This window comes from Simochromis diagramma, unplaced genomic scaffold (assembly GCF_900408965.1).
Source record: "Simochromis diagramma unplaced genomic scaffold, fSimDia1.1 OVJJ01000602.1, whole genome shotgun sequence".
Lineage (NCBI taxonomy): Eukaryota > Metazoa > Chordata > Actinopteri > Cichliformes > Cichlidae > Simochromis > Simochromis diagramma.
In genome coordinates this window covers 5272533-5287947 of record NW_024387040.1, presented here as the reverse complement: position 1 = coordinate 5287947, position 15415 = coordinate 5272533, and the positions used below count along the sequence as shown (strand labels likewise).

The 15415-nt window shown below is 43.2% G+C and overlaps 1 protein-coding gene across 2 annotated transcripts; it reads left to right on the top strand.

Moving 5' to 3' along the window:
* Nucleotides 1–1206: 1206 nt before the first annotated feature.
* wasf3b (WASP family member 3b) lies at nt 1207–12842 on the top strand. Of its 2 annotated transcripts, XM_040043719.1 has the most exons (9): nt 1207–1328; nt 5317–5475; nt 9272–9406; nt 9575–9728; nt 10369–10486; nt 10761–10942; nt 11028–11303; nt 12179–12492; nt 12662–12819. In XM_040043719.1, exons 2-9 carry the CDS (start codon nt 5343–5345, stop codon nt 12817–12819), a joined length of 1470 nt encoding a protein of 489 aa, XP_039899653.1. In that variant the 5' UTR covers nt 1207–1328; nt 5317–5342. The 2 variants fall into 2 exon arrangements, with proteins under 2 accessions (XP_039899653.1, XP_039899655.1); XM_040043721.1 differs by lacking the exon at nt 1207–1328 and having other exon boundaries at nt 5343–5475; nt 12662–12842.
* The last annotated feature ends 2573 nt before the right edge of the window (nt 12843–15415 follow it).

Genomic DNA, 15415 nt, shown 5'->3' with positions numbered 1-15415 from the left:
GATAAACATGTAATGTTCAAGAAAATGTTCTAGTAGATCGTTGCTCCTGTAATTATCATTTTAGAGTATAGAGTTTTCATTCATTCACAGAAAGTGCCCTCGTACTTTGGTGTGGTATGGATGGCCATGGGCGGTGGTCTTAATCAGTAGGGAAAGCTCTAACACTTGTAAAATCACATGTGCACAGTCACATTTTATGAAGCTGTCAAGTGGGTTGGAGTGTAGTCTTCTACGGACCACAATCCCTTGGCCCTGGGCCTAATGTTTTGTACCCTTGATTTAAATGATAATATACACTCTTAGGACATTTCATTAATTACACTTTGCCATGTGACTAAGGTCTGTCTGAGTTGGACTCACTTTTACCTTTAGAACTATCTTAATTCTTGTGTGGTCCATGTTGATATGATAGCCTCACACAGTTACTAAACATTCAAATTAAATAAGAGTTCTTTTGCCTCAGAGGTCCATATGAACTAGCATAAATTCCCATATTTGGTCACATATTTGTCTAAATTATGTGTTTATTACAAAGTAGCAGCTGCTTAATAAATTTAGGCTTTATCCAGGAATAGATGTGCAGTTTATATACTGAAACTCCCCTTTTTAGTTTACCAAATCCTGTCTACAGAAAAGAGACAGTTCTCTGCATCCTTGTTTTTCTTTTGCTTTGATGGCTGTTTTTCTCCACAAACATACCTGAGAGACTGAACCACTGATCTAAGTATAGCCAGTCCTCACTGAACCGCTTCCTGCAGGATGCTGGCCTAGCTATTTTGTTCTGTTATACAATACTCTCCATCCTCAGCATCAATCTGAGAATCTCACTAACCCCGAAAAGGATGCTTTATCTCGTTGTTTTTTTTTAAATACATTTTTTAAAAAGTTTTTTCGTTTTTAGGTGTTATTTTAGGTTATTTACATGTCTACACATCACCGAGAGAGTCCAAGATAAATTACAGCACCTCTAATTTTGACAAGTATCAGACCCGGATAGGTGAAAGGGAGGAAAAAATGCTCGTTAAGCTGTTTAGCAACGCCCAACCTTAGCCCCGCCCTCTTCCATCTCAACACGGCTATCTAGCGGGGAGTCTCCCTGTCACTCATTATATATCAAAGAAGCCATTGGTTGGCTTTAACGTCTATCAAACGCTAAATCCTATTCTTGGACATCTGATTGGTGAATATGGTCCGTGGGCGTGCCCCCGTCCTCAAAGGATTTTACCCGGAGTGGCCAGACGGGCTGGGGGACACAGGATGGCAGAGCTAATAGGAGTATCTAACGGGACATGCGGACGGGCTGATTTCTTCTAATATTTCAAGTGCTGGTGAGGGCCTTATGATACTTTTTACAGCGAATAATAACACCCTTTATCATAATGGTGAAATCTGTGCGGGTATTTCTGCTTATTTTTGTCTCATTAGTCCAAACTAAGAAGTCGACCACTGGACATGAGCTAGCTAAGTGGTCAGTTGGAGCGGACCCCGATTTGAGGATAATAAACGGACTTAAAGCCTCAAACACTGAATATTATAAAACAATTACAGGGTAACTTTAATGTTTTTTTAAGCATATGATTGATGCTGGCGGTACACCGGCGTTTTGTTCAGTGTATTAGGCGCCTGGACAAAAAACAGCTATTTAAATTTCACATTAGAACCGGTGCAAAAACTCACAGGGACGGAGGTAGATGAACAGATGTGGGTCAGCCCATCGGTAACGGGAAGCGATGGTGCGGAACACTGATTGATCGCGGTTGCCATCAGTTTACGCCTGCGCGCGTGTGAGCGTGTGTGAATGTGCGCTTATCCGTCTGTGGAGAAAAGGAGTGTGTGTGTGTGTGTGTGTGTGTGTGTGTGTGTGTGTGTGTGTGTGTGTGTGTGTGTTGTGTGGGTGGATTTTAATCCATAAATCATCAAAATAGCGCATTTAATCCAGTCCAGCGTGACATCCACGTGATTCTTTCAATCTGTAATCCAAATAAAGTGTTAGAGATGAAATAATGAATGACATGATGACAGTTTGGTTTTCTGTGACCCGATCTATAAAACACTCTGAAATCAAAGTGAGAAATGCTTAGTTAATATAAAGTGCTAACCCACAGCCTCTAAAAGCCATTAAATCTCGCATAATGAAGTAGTCCTCACAGATTTCCGTATATTCCTGATAAAATCTAAATTGTTTAATTGACAGATAAGTTAGCCTCTTTGCTCATTGGGTTATTATCCCTTTGGATTATACTGACTTGCGTTCAAGTAAGAAGTAAGAAGAAGTAAGAAGTAAGTAAGAATGATCCCGTGGGTGGTTAACCTGAAGTATTGAGAATCACATGTGAATTATTAAGTAAAAAAATATGTACAAAACAAACACTCTCAAGGGTTAAATGGGCCTCTGAGGGTTGATTCTCTTGCCATGGATCTGTGTTTTCCTGTTATGTCTGGTCATTTAATTACAGGAGAAATGTATTTCATATGTGAGTAAATGAAATCCCACTTTAAATAAAATAATACTGCTTCAAAATATATTTTTTAATCACAGTACTGATGGTTTTTCTTTGATGGGTGCCAGCATGTTTCATATGCTGGGAAAACTTTTAATATTTCAGTAACATGTCAAAATTAATTTAGACAACTCTGTGTGATGTCATCAGATTATATTAAACAGTAAATGAATGAAAAATGAAAGAAAACCTTATGTTCTGGCCTTTTATTCACCCAGTAGGATTCACTGTATCCAAGGCACGGCACCACCAATGTTTCACCATGAGTGCCTCTGAGAAATACTAAAACAGGAATATATATATATTTTTATATATATATTTATTCATATTTAGGGCAGTGTGACCTGACGTAATCCAAGTTGCATTATTCAGAACAGCCTCCAACACAAGAAGCTACTCGGTTCATAAATTGGTAATGACTCTCCCTTTCAGCTCTTAATGGAGTTCGCACGTCTGTAGTAAAGTCCTCTGGAAGCTCTGTGTGTACAGTTGTGGGCATGTAGCAGGAGGAAAGTGTGCCGGATCAAGGGATCAGAGGCATTTTTACAGCTGATGGGACTGTTTACATGCAGCTAATGGGACATTTGAGAGCCTACCTGGTGTGTTTGTACCCATTTGTGTGACTGACTTACTGTGCATGGGGTTTTGTAATAATTTAAGAAGATGCAGACACTGGATGTGGGAGTGAGATGTGTTCTTCTCTGCAGCTGTGAGCAGGCTTTACTCTCCATTTCTCACTCCTATCTTCCTCCCTGAGTGAGAGGAAGATGAAGGAGGAGCGCTCGCTTGCTACTCTTTCACCACATGAGCACAGGGGCTCTTAAAGAACGTTGAAGAGGAGGAGGAGGTGGAAGGGGGAGGATGCATGGGAGAGCTAGTGCTGTTGCCCTGTGAACGGAGCTCTATTGTCCCGGGAACCTTTCAGCAGCTTCCCCGAGGTCCCTGTTCCTTCCCCTCCCCCTACTCGATACACTCTTTCTCCCTCAGAAACACAAACACATAAACACACACACACACTTTTTGTCTGCCTCTGCTGTGTCACATCTCTCTCTTTTACACTTAGTCTCATTCACTCGATCTTTTCGGTCACACTCTTGTCCCGCTCGGTGTCTCTCTCATGTCTCTCTCATGCTTTTGCTTCTGCCCCCCCCCCCCATTTCCCACAAGCAGCACAAGGCCTTATCCCTCCTCCTGTCCCCTCCACCCTCCTCCCTCCCGGTCCCTCATTATTTCGCTTCATCAGTATGATTGTCATGCTGGTCAGACAGTAAAAGCAAAAACATGCAATCTTCTAATTTGCATCACCTCATTTTTAAGCAGCAGACAGCGCCGCGTTTCCAAAATGTTTATGCACAAAGCTAAACCTAAGCTGGGCCTTTCTGTGCCAAACCAGCCCTTGCTGACTATTCAGGGTCCTTTTGTGGGAACACATGATGGTGTAATTTTACCCTTTTGTTTTCTCTTGTTGGTGCGAGGCTGTCAGGGGTTTGCAGGGGGTCGCTGGCTAAAAAAACGGGGGCAAATGAGCGGTCTGCTGATGGGAATTGGCTTTCATGAACACAAGTGGTCCTTGTCTTTGTGAACAGCTGTAATTACACAATCTGCAATTACAGTAGTCTCCTGCCGGGACACTGATAGCACTCCTGCTCGTATTTTTGGCAATTTATTGTATTAAAGGTATGAGGAGTGCAAGCAAAGCAGTGACATAAGTATTGACAAAGAATAGGATGTCTATGTTTTATAGTTTTAATGGTTTAATGAGTTTTTGAAAATCTACTTTCCAGTATGCTGTCTTTATTAAATTTTAGTGGGGCTCCCTTTATCTTTTGCTATTATTAGTCTTCTGACTGGCCTCCTGTGTCTTTTCAACCTGCTTTTTTTGGCATATCTGCAAAGTAAAAACTCTGGAATCAAAATTAATCATTTGTTTCCTTTTTTTTTTTTTGCAAATCTGAAACAAAAATATTTCATTGGAAACAAGTGTTTGTGCACGTTTCCATCCGTCTCCCCTGTTTGTCCTCCTTGAAGCTTCTTCCCATAGCTGTATTGTTCTAGCCAAGTGTTTGGACAGGATGGAGAGATGTGACACAGGGAGGAGGACCAGGAAACAGGAGCCAGGCTCAGACCTCAAAAACAGGAAGCAGGAGGAGACAACGATAAGATGGCTGCTCTGGGATTTCTCCTCTTTTGAACTACAGAGGGCTCGGAGTGTCTGATCAGAGGCAATCAGAGTTCAATTAAAGTTCAGAGTAGCGGTGGGTGTAAGCAAAATGAGAAAGCAGTGTATCTGGAGAAAGATATGCGGGTGTGTTTGTTTGCTGCAGGTTTTCTGTTAGGATTTGTTGTTTTTGGTCTTGACCACATCCACGAATCTCTGGTTGTGTCAGATTTCCAGCTGGGCCGGTGACAAGCTGGCGCTGGGATTAGCTGGCACGCCGTATCTTCCTATCCCTAATGCTTTAATCTCCGTGCTGGTCGACAGAAGTCTCCTGGCTTTGGCACACTCTTGGTCATCGCTCTCTGGTCAACAGCCCAGCCACACTTTGTTTGTTTTTCATCTCAAAATGCTGCATTTTTAGAGCAAGAATAGGAAAAACAGGGACAGTTTACAACAAAATACAATCTCTTACCGCCACGCATGCGTAAAAATTATACCCTGAATTTAAGGTTCGTTGCAGGCTTATGGCTCTATTCTAACTTCTGATGTTTTTAGACCAAAGTAGTAATCAATAAAGTGATCAGCATTTTATTTGATGTCCTCACTTGGGACACTTCACCTGCGTTTGTGTCTAAAACCGTTCTGTTTCTCTTGCAGTCTGCGTGCCGGCGTGAAGCCTCACCATGCCGCTGGTGAAGAGAAACATCGAGCCGCGCCACCTCTGCCGAGGGGCGCTCCCCGAGGGCATCGGCAGCGAGCTGGAGTGTGTGATGAACAACACGCTTTCCGCCATCATCCGTCAGCTCAGCAGCCTGAGTAAGACACACATTCACCAACACTAGCACGCCCGTCCTGGTAAACAAAAGGCTGCTAAAAGGGTCTAGTAGAAAAAAGCATACAAGTATTTTTTTTTGGGAACATGAAAAGCATCCTCAGGCTGTAACCCCGTAAATTTCAGCGTGACGATGGTACACACTGTGTGTAGCCTCTTTGTATACGGGCCAAGATCACATGCTTTCATCGTTAATCCCGAAGCTGTGATTGATTTGGCCGTTGTCATGGTTATAGAGCCTGAGGTCACTGGGCTCACAGCGGCCTTGCAGCAGCCTCACATTGGAACACGGAGGGTCGAAATGTAATCCTTTTAGACAGGCGCGCAAAAAATGAACTTATCTATAGCTGTGGACATGTGACTGTAAGTGTGTGTGTGTGTATAGAAGTGTTTCATATCGATTATATGCTGGCTTTCTATTGCATTACATTATAACAGCACAAAGGGCAGCTATTTTCCCATTTGCCCCCGTTATCCACAGTTGCCTTCTGCTTTCATGGCAACTGTGTTTAAGGTTTGTTTCGAAACTCAGCAGCATAAATTTAAACTGTCCTTTCTGACGTTAACACCTCATCTGTTTGACCTCAAATCCATTCTCTGTCTCTTATTGTGTCAAGTTCCTGCACAGGGAGTGGGTATTTCAACAGCAGCTGTGCGGGTTAAATATAAATGCTCTAACAGGCCTGGTGGGGGGATATCTGCAGACACTGCGTGTGTGTTTGTGAGCACATGTGTATAAGTGTCCATAGGAATCCCCTGAAGGGGTCAGAGTTGACCGGGGCTCTACATGCCAGATCTGCGATTCTTCCTTCCTTTAAATGTTTTTCTTGCAGCCCATCCTGTCAGCGGGAAGGACAGAAATAGCCCTCAGTCTGTGTTTGTCATACCACACATTGTATGTTACAAAGTGTTTATGTTTAAATATTTTTATTGGAATTGTACCGGAGGTGCTCTGTTTTGTTTTGTGCTGTAATATGTTTCTGTTTCACTACTGCCCAGATCCACAGTCTTGTAGTGAAGGGCCTTTTGCAGCCATTAGTTCTGTGCTAAGATTAGGCAGTTTTCCATCAGGCGGTTTGTGGGTGTGTCCCGTACCTTTATGTGCATTCCCACAGTGAGAACCTCCCCTGTCAGACTTCTTCAGGGCCATATATGTGGCAGGAGGAAGTATCTGCTCTGGGGTAAGACCTTGAGAGTGACCCTGGAAACTCATGGGTGGGGCTCAAGTTGAACAACACAACCAGAACAAGTGCCTTTAAAAGAAACTCAGAAATTGATCAAGTATAGGTGATGCAGGCTTTTTTATTATTGTTGCTAAGTGAACTAGAACGTGAATAAAGTCAGGGAGTGAAAACAAAGCAGGGAACCCGAGAAATGACCTCTGTTTTCTGAGCCTGTTCCTCTGCACATCCTTGATGGAAGGTGGTGCTCATAGCTGAAAAGCTGATACAACCGTCTCCTGTAGCAGCTCTTACATAGACAGAAAACAGTAAAACACGATAGAGGCAGCAAAGATGTAACCTTGTAGTATTTTTTTTAAGTCCTAAAATCAGCTTTTGCCATGTAGGCAGGCTAATTTGCCTAATCTCTGCTGCTCTTCTCTGCCGTTGGTGGTTTAAAGGAACCTTTTAGCTCCCTGAGGTGCTGAGAGAAAATGTTTTGGGTTCTTTAAATTGAATTGAAGTGAATTGAGGTTAGAACATAAACAACAAAAATGTTTTGATCCAGTCGCATCTCAAAAAGAGCTGTGGGCTTCAGTGAAGCTGTGACTCATTAAATGGGGGCTGACCACCCTTTTTCACACCATGGATTTATTAAAACAACATCAACCAGTTGCATTGATTTTACTGCCAGCAGTCCCACATTGCATCCCACTGGTGACTTCTAAATCCGCACGTGTCCGTGGCCAGCAAGACTTTGTGACACTTCTCAACTTTGAAACAATCAACTGAAGCACCAGCCAAAAGGAGCAAAAGACACTGCTGACTCACTGTGGGGCTGTGGATTTGACATAGACTGTATGTAAAAGATGGACATAGTCACCGCATCATTGGTTTCTATTCTTTTTTCTTCCAAAATGACTATATTTGGATGAGGTGTAGTCATGAGTTATGAGCTTGCAATCTTGGGTTGCAAGTGGCACCTCCATCCATCCATTCACTTCCGCTTATCCTTTTCAGGGTCGCGGGGGGCACTGGAGCCTATCCTAAGCTGTCATAGGGCGAGAGGCAGGGTACACCCTGGACAGGTCGCCAGTCTAACACACAGGGACAGACAACCATTTGCGCTCACATTCACTCCCGCATTCACACCTATGGGCAATTTGGATTAACCAGTTAACTTATCCCCACTAACTGCATATCTTTGGACGGTGGGGGGAAGCCGGAGTACCCGGAGGGAACCCACGCAAACACAGGGAGAACATGCAAACTCCACACAGAAAGATGGTGGAATTGAACTCAGGACCTTCTTGCTGTGTGGCCACCAAGTGGCACCTATAAACTATAAATATTGAACAGACAGGGCTAATTAACATATGAATAAAATACTAGAATTGAATTCATTAAACATACCACAAACACACTAAAGAGGTCCAGTTGAGTTGGTCACGGTGAAATGGTTGGTCATTTTTGCTCAAAATCCATCCTCAAAAACACACTGTCAAAAAATTAAAGTCGGCATTAAGAGATGATGAGCAGTTCCTGATGTTTCTAAACAAGAAAAGGAAGATATTAAGATTTTGAGTTCATCCACTTCTCAGGAGAAGGCTCAGTAGGGGCACTTTTATGGTTTGATCCAGGAGATGAAGCTGTATCACTGCCGCTTTTGTACATATTTCAGGATGTCGCTGGCACAGTTTGAGTTCTTGTTGGCAGAGTTGGGACCACATCTAAGAAGGCGGAGAAATAATTTCAGAGTGCTGATTAACCTCAAGCGACGTCTAGCTCTGCGACGTCTGTTGGTGCCAAAACCGTATTATCCTACTATTCATTTTGCTGGTCATATCATTGTACATCCAGTACCTTGGTGTGGTTTTAGCTATGAGCACACCGGATTGGTCTGATCGGTCAGTTTTGTTTATACATATGTGAAAATCTGAAAAATCAAACTTGATCCAAAAAAACAAATGCCGCAAATTTGCTATAGAGACCAAAAGTTTTTTTAAGAGTCATGGGAGTCCATGGGGATTTTTGAGTCAGCCTGAGTTGGTCATTTAAGGTACTGCAGTTTTTGGAACTTCCTTGTTTGCCCCATTTTTGAGCCAGGGAGTGTGCTGCATGGAAATAAAGAGGAGGGTTATGTGTACAGCGAGAGCCTGGATATTCATCTGCAGCAGTGACCTGTTAAAATCAAATGGGTGACGACAAGCAAACTGCTTTATATTTAGATGGAGCATTATCAGTACTCAACTTTTACTTAAAACATTGACAATGAGGCTTATTTATTACGTAACAGCAGTTGTTGAGGCAGGAGAGAATGTGTTATTTACTATCCTGGTTAGCTGCTTTAGTCACTGTACCGTCTGTATCCACACAGACGAATTCATATTATGGTTTGGATTGTGTGTTTTCAGCTAACAATCAATTATTCATGAGGATTGTTGCTATATGGAGTTGTATGAGACACCATTTCCTGCAGACTCCTGTTTCACGTTGTGTCACATTACCGGTGTATTGATTGGACTTTGGTCTCTGAGGGGTTTCTCTTGGCTCCAGGTAACGATTAAAAGTCTCTCCCTCATATTTCTCTTTCTCCTTCTGTTGTTTTTTCTTTTCCCAGGCAAACATGCGGAGGACATATTTGGCGAGCTGTTTAATGAGGCCAACACCTTCTACCTGCGTGCCAACTCTCTCCAGGATCGCATTGATCGGCTGGCTGTCAAGGTCACACAGCTGGACTCCACTGTAGAGGAAGGTGAGTCACAGGGTTGAAGTCTGGTGTGGGGGGGATGCACACTAAGCTATCGTTCATTGGTGAAGTCCTGCTGATCTCATGTTCTGCGTACTGAATGGCTTTTGTAAACTATTTTTGTCCTTCCAATGATGAATCATTTGTCCTCTTTTCCTCTTTTTGTGTTCTTAGTTTCCTTGCAAGATATCAACATGAGGAAGGCCTTCAAGAGCTCCACCACTCAGGACCAGCAGGTGGTGTCCAAGAGCAGCGTTCCCACTCCGGTCAAAGAGATGTACAACCTGAGCGACAAGCCTCCACCTCTCAACATACTAACACCTTACAGGTTGGTGTTGCTGAGGCACAACACACCCAAACAGCTGGATGGGCTTAAGCGATAATAAATGACTCTTATTTTTCTTACTTTGGTTAGTGTCAGTCCAACAAAGATTTTAATTCAGTGGTTTTAAAAAGGGCTTAAATCTTAAAACATTTTCAGGAGGTTTTCATTGGCTTTTTCTTGCTTCTACATGAAGAGTGAAAAACCAGAATTGGTACTATTTCGTACCATGTTTGGTCACTGCCTTTATGCAGTGTGCTTTTTAGTACTTGTGTGCATTACATATTTAGCATGTCTTGCTCCAGTGGGAATCCTAACTCCTAATCCTGACTACATGACACACTTTGCTCACTTTTTTCCATTCTCTCAGCATCGCTCTGCCTTATCCTGTCGTTTCCTGTTATGTTCTCTTTGTGATAAAAAAGCTGGAGCTCTATTAGTAGTTTCACTCCTTTTCTTCCATTAGCCTCAGAATCTGTTGTATTCCTAGCTTTGCATGTCTCATTTCCAGCAAATGATGCTGTCACTGTGTCCATCATCTCTTTGTATCTTAAGGATCAATACACTTACTGATTCTACTTAACGTGGCTTTGCATAAGGAGGCGGTTGTTTATCGTCATAACTTTCTCGGGGTTCGTCTCTGTAGGGATGACCACAAGGAGGCACTTAAGTTCTACACAGACCCCTCCTACTTCTTTGACCTGTGGAAAGAAAAGATGCTGCAGGACACGGAGGACAAGAGGAAAGAGAAAAGGAAGCAGAAGGTACCATATTGACTTAGAGGATATTATACAGTGTGCAAGGACAGGTCTAATATTAAGCATTTATTTGGGTGTCAAACACAGGTGCTTGCATTTTACATTTTGAGGTGCTCTTGGGCAGATAACCAAACATACCACATAAAATTGTATTTTTAGTCCAACTCATTCTGATGGATAGAGAAATGTACATTTTTCATATCTTAAACAACTCTTAATAAAGAGTGCTGCTTATTTTAACCTAATATCACCTAAAACCTATTGGCTTACTCTCTTCCAGGAGCAGAGGCGCTGTGTGGATGGGACACTACAGAGGGAGGTCAAGAAGGTCCGCAAAGCGAGGAACCGTCGGCAGGAGTGGAATATGATGGCTTTGGATAAGGAGCTGCGGCCAGACCATCGACACACCATACACCGGGACAGAGGCGCTTCCTCTGAGGGCTCGATGTCACCAGAGAACAGGTAGATGAGCAAACACCAGTGTGCTCTTAGTTTTCATCACATTTTATTCTTACGCATGAGGCTGCATTTATATTTTCCTCATCAGGGGACACGGGCTGGATCAGCACCACTACCCCAACAGTATGAACCATGCTGGTCACGCCCACACCTACTCCGGCCCTCCACCCAGCGCCCTAGTTGCCCAGATGACTGCCGGACACGCACCACGTGGAGGAGGGGAACACGACAACAGAGGCAGGACCATGATGGCCTATCAGGGTGGCACACTGGGCCGCTCTCACCACCACCACGTTCCACTGCCTCCTCCACCCACTGAGGTTATGAACGGTGGCTCTATGTCTCTCCCACCAGTGGACTACAGGTAAATGGATTCGTCTGCTTATTAGTTTTCTCGCTTTTTCCAGCAATAAGCAAAGCAAAAAAGCTTCACAAAATATTCTGCATACATACCGGTATGTTTAAACAGTGCATATGCAGGAACCTCATCCCAATCACTACTGACGCTGTACAGTAGGCCAGACAGTTTATTTTGCCATAAGCTGTATTTAATTATCCACTGTATCACTAATAGTTCAGTATTTTCTTCACATTTCTGCCCAATGCTAATGCTTTTGCATTATTTTACATTTAAAAAAATGTAAATTTAAACATGCTGATACACTTAGACTTTGAACAAACAAAAACATTCAGGGCCCATGGGCAGGTGCAGTCTTTAAATATGAGAAAACAAATCAGAAACATGAGACATAAATATCAAATCCCAGCACAACTCAGCTCCTTATTTAGCTTCGGGTCCCAGAGGAGCTGGAAGCTATCCCAGCAGTCATTAGGCAGGTTCAGGTTCCTGCACAGGTCGCCAGTGAAAGTGATTTTGCTGCTTCAGAAGACTTTGACCCTATTTTATTTTATAAAGTAAAACTTTCTTCTTATAATTTCTTCTTATATTTTAGGTTGTATCAAATACTTAAAAAAAGCCAGCACAAATCTCTTACTTGAGTCTACTCTTGTAAAGTTTGAGCTAATGCTGCCACCTAGTGAGTTAGTATTTTTTGGTCTTCAAACTGTGGACTTCCCACCAGAAGATATGAACTGATACGGAGCTGAATACATTTGATTTACATCAACGTTATCATGCTCATCTTTACTTTTAAGGAGGGAAATGTAAGAAAAAGTCACAGAAGTGTCAGAAAACAAAATTATTGTTAACTCTATTCACTCTCTTGTTCTTCCTCGCAGTATGGACGGCTATGCCAACACTGGTCCTCCTCCCCCTCCTCCTGCTCCTGTCATCCCTTCTGCTCAGACGGCCTTTGCCTCACCTCCTGGAGGTCCGATGCCTCCCGGACCAATGGCTGGTGCTGTCGGCTATGCTCCGCCTCCACCACCTGTATCTGGAGCCCAGGCTGCTCCACCTCCTCCTGGTCCTCCACCTCCTCCACTTCCAGCTGGTGCCTCCCACTCCACAACGCACAAGATGTCCTCCGCCGTATCCGCCGAGACCACAGCGGTCAACGACGCCCGCAGCGATCTGCTGGCTGCGATACGTATGGGTAAGAACTGTGCCTGTGTGTCCTTTTGATGTAAATTTGTCCTCTTTGGACATGTTTACATTTATTTTAATGTATTTATTTTTAACGATGCCTTTTATGAGTTTTCACGTTGTCTTATAACTTGTGTAATAATTGTGTAGTTAAAAAAACACTTCATATTTTTCTGCAGGCATACAGCTGAAGAAAGTACAGGAGCAGCAGGAGCAGCAAGCAAAGAGAGAGCCGGTTGGAAATGACGTGGCCACCATCCTGTCGCGACGCATCGCTGTGGAATACTCCGACTCGGAGGATGACTCCGAGTTGGAGGAGAATGATTGGTCAGATTAACACGAAGACGTAAACAACCACACCAAAAGACACGCAGTCGATCGCTCTCACGCACACCTGAAAAACGCCCACTATTCCACGTTCACAGGTCGTCACAGACTTAGTTGCTGGAAACACACACATTACACCTACACACAGTCACATGCTGTGGGTTGATATAAGCTGAATGGTCCAAGACTGAAAATCTGGGGTTGTATTTGGGATGCATAAACACTGTAAAGAGACAAGTAATATAATGTAATGCTGACCACCCTGTGAAACACTAACACTGAGAACTGATGACTACATTACAAGCATTGTGAATACACCCCAGTGGATGTTTCTCTACCTGTTATTACACTATAGACACCCTGTGAAGGTGCTTATTTTCAACACATTCTCATCCCTGGGCGTCAAATACAAGCATCCTGTCAGATATCACCGTATCACACAGATGCACACAAATTGGCCTTTGGCATCCTATCTGTGGCAATATCACAGGCCAAGAGATACCCGTCCTCTATTTTGCAGCATTTTTGCATTTATTAAATCTTAATAGAATAGATGACAAAAAGATAGACAGATAGATAAAAGACGCTGGTGTAAGGCCTCAGCCACGGTACATGGCACCCACGCACTCCTAACTAAAATGTGCGCTGTACTTTCTGCAAGTCCGCTAGCGTCTGAGTGATGTCAGTTGTCATTTTTAAAAGAAGATCGATGGAGACTCCCAGCTGTTAACCTCTGGTGGGGTTGTCACCGTGGAGGTGGTGCTGAGGGTATTTAACCTACTTTTAATCATGCAAGTTACTTTAGACAAGGTGTGAAAAAGCGTGTGGGTCATTACCACGTGGGCTGAAGTCTGTGCCTTAGGCGGCAGATGTCAAAGAAATATAACAGGAATGTTTACCCTGCTGTCGTGTCCGTATCTGCAGACGAGTGTAATGGAGGCTTAGGCGTTTTATACTTGAGCGGGGGCAGCGCGAAAGCAGTCCGGACTGCCCGTCTGCCTGCGGAGAGTGTTTGTTGTCAGATGGAGGCAGTGTGCAGAAATATGCGGTACAACCGGTCTGTGGGTCACACACATACATATAACTTCTAACAGACAAAGAGCTAAAGAGGAACCAATTGTCAAAAACAATGAGCTCCAGCGTATGTTTTGTGCTCTTGAAGTTTTGATCTTTAATGTTAATTTCATGCTTTTCTTGTTCCCAATGAACTCCGCTGTCACTCACCTCCCTATTCCAGCCCACTCGTCAAACCTTGTCATTAGCATTTGACCTACGCGTGCATCCAGCAGCGTGCAGTTTGGGATTTCGGAGGATTGGACAGGAGCACGTTTTTTAGTACGGCGTTCAAACAGAAACACATATGCAGACAGACGCATTTGCAGGACCATAAATTATGCTTTAAGCTCTGGTCACACCTATAACAGTCGTCTCTAAAACCCTCATTAGGGAGATGGATGGGTGGCTTTGTGTTCTGTGATTCTTTCACGTTTCAATTGAGGTGCTAAAAAGCACTCGATTATGTCGAGATACAGGCCTTCTCAACATGAATCCTGCATTTTGAAAAATGCTGATTACGCCGTGTGTTTAAATGTGCTGCCAAGTGGTCTTTTATTAGCACCATGAGATAGATCCTCCGTCGCAACACACATGCCACCTTGTGCGTGCCTGTGAGGCCCAGCGGCTCAGACAAACAGGAGTGTTTAACGTCCATTACGGCAAAGCTGGGATGGTCAAGAAAAAAAAGAAAAAAAAAAAGGAGTGTTTAACGTCCTGGGAATGAGAACAGGTTGTTATTTTATGTATAGTTAAAGCTTGAGAGTGTTAGAATTATTAGAAACTTTCCTCTTGAGCTAACCAATGTACCTTTTTTTTAAAAACTATTTTTACTGAAACACTTATGATGTAGATCACCAAGCGAGACTTTAATGTGTAGACAATAACTGGAATTTATGGAGGAGCTGGCTGCAGAACAGATGACCAGAACGAGCATCTGAAATACTTTGGGGATGGACGGATGGATGAGAGACTTACTGATGAAGAGTATGATAGGCTATTGAGCCGCCTGCTGTCGCTCACTGCTGTGAGGGAGGGATATCGGGATTGGGGAGGGCGGGGGCATGTATATGCTAGTGTCAGCTGTGTAACCTTTGACCCAGAGAAAAATAAAATGATGAATGAACAAAAAATACTGGGTTTCTGTGTCTCTTCCCTGTTGTCATAGGAACGACAAATACCTGGCCCTTTAGTTTCCATGGGAACAGTACAGCTAAGAAGGGAGTTGCCAGGGAAACAGAAGAGTGCGAAAAGGGAGGGGCAAGGATGAACAAAGGGAGTCCAGGCAGGAGTTTTATGCACAGCACATGTTTGGTTTTAATACAAAATTAACAAGATCTCTCAGTTGAGTGAACTAACCAAAGCAATAAAAAGTACAACTAACACCTTGGAAAAATAGACAGCACGGTCACACAAATGTGTTTTTTTTTCTTTTTACAATATCTCAGTTAAGTTAGTGCATGTTGATTATCGTTTATATTTTGCAGATACTTAAATTGTTGTGCCATTTTCATCCCCCCAAAAATAAAGTGCATTTCACATTGAGAACTACG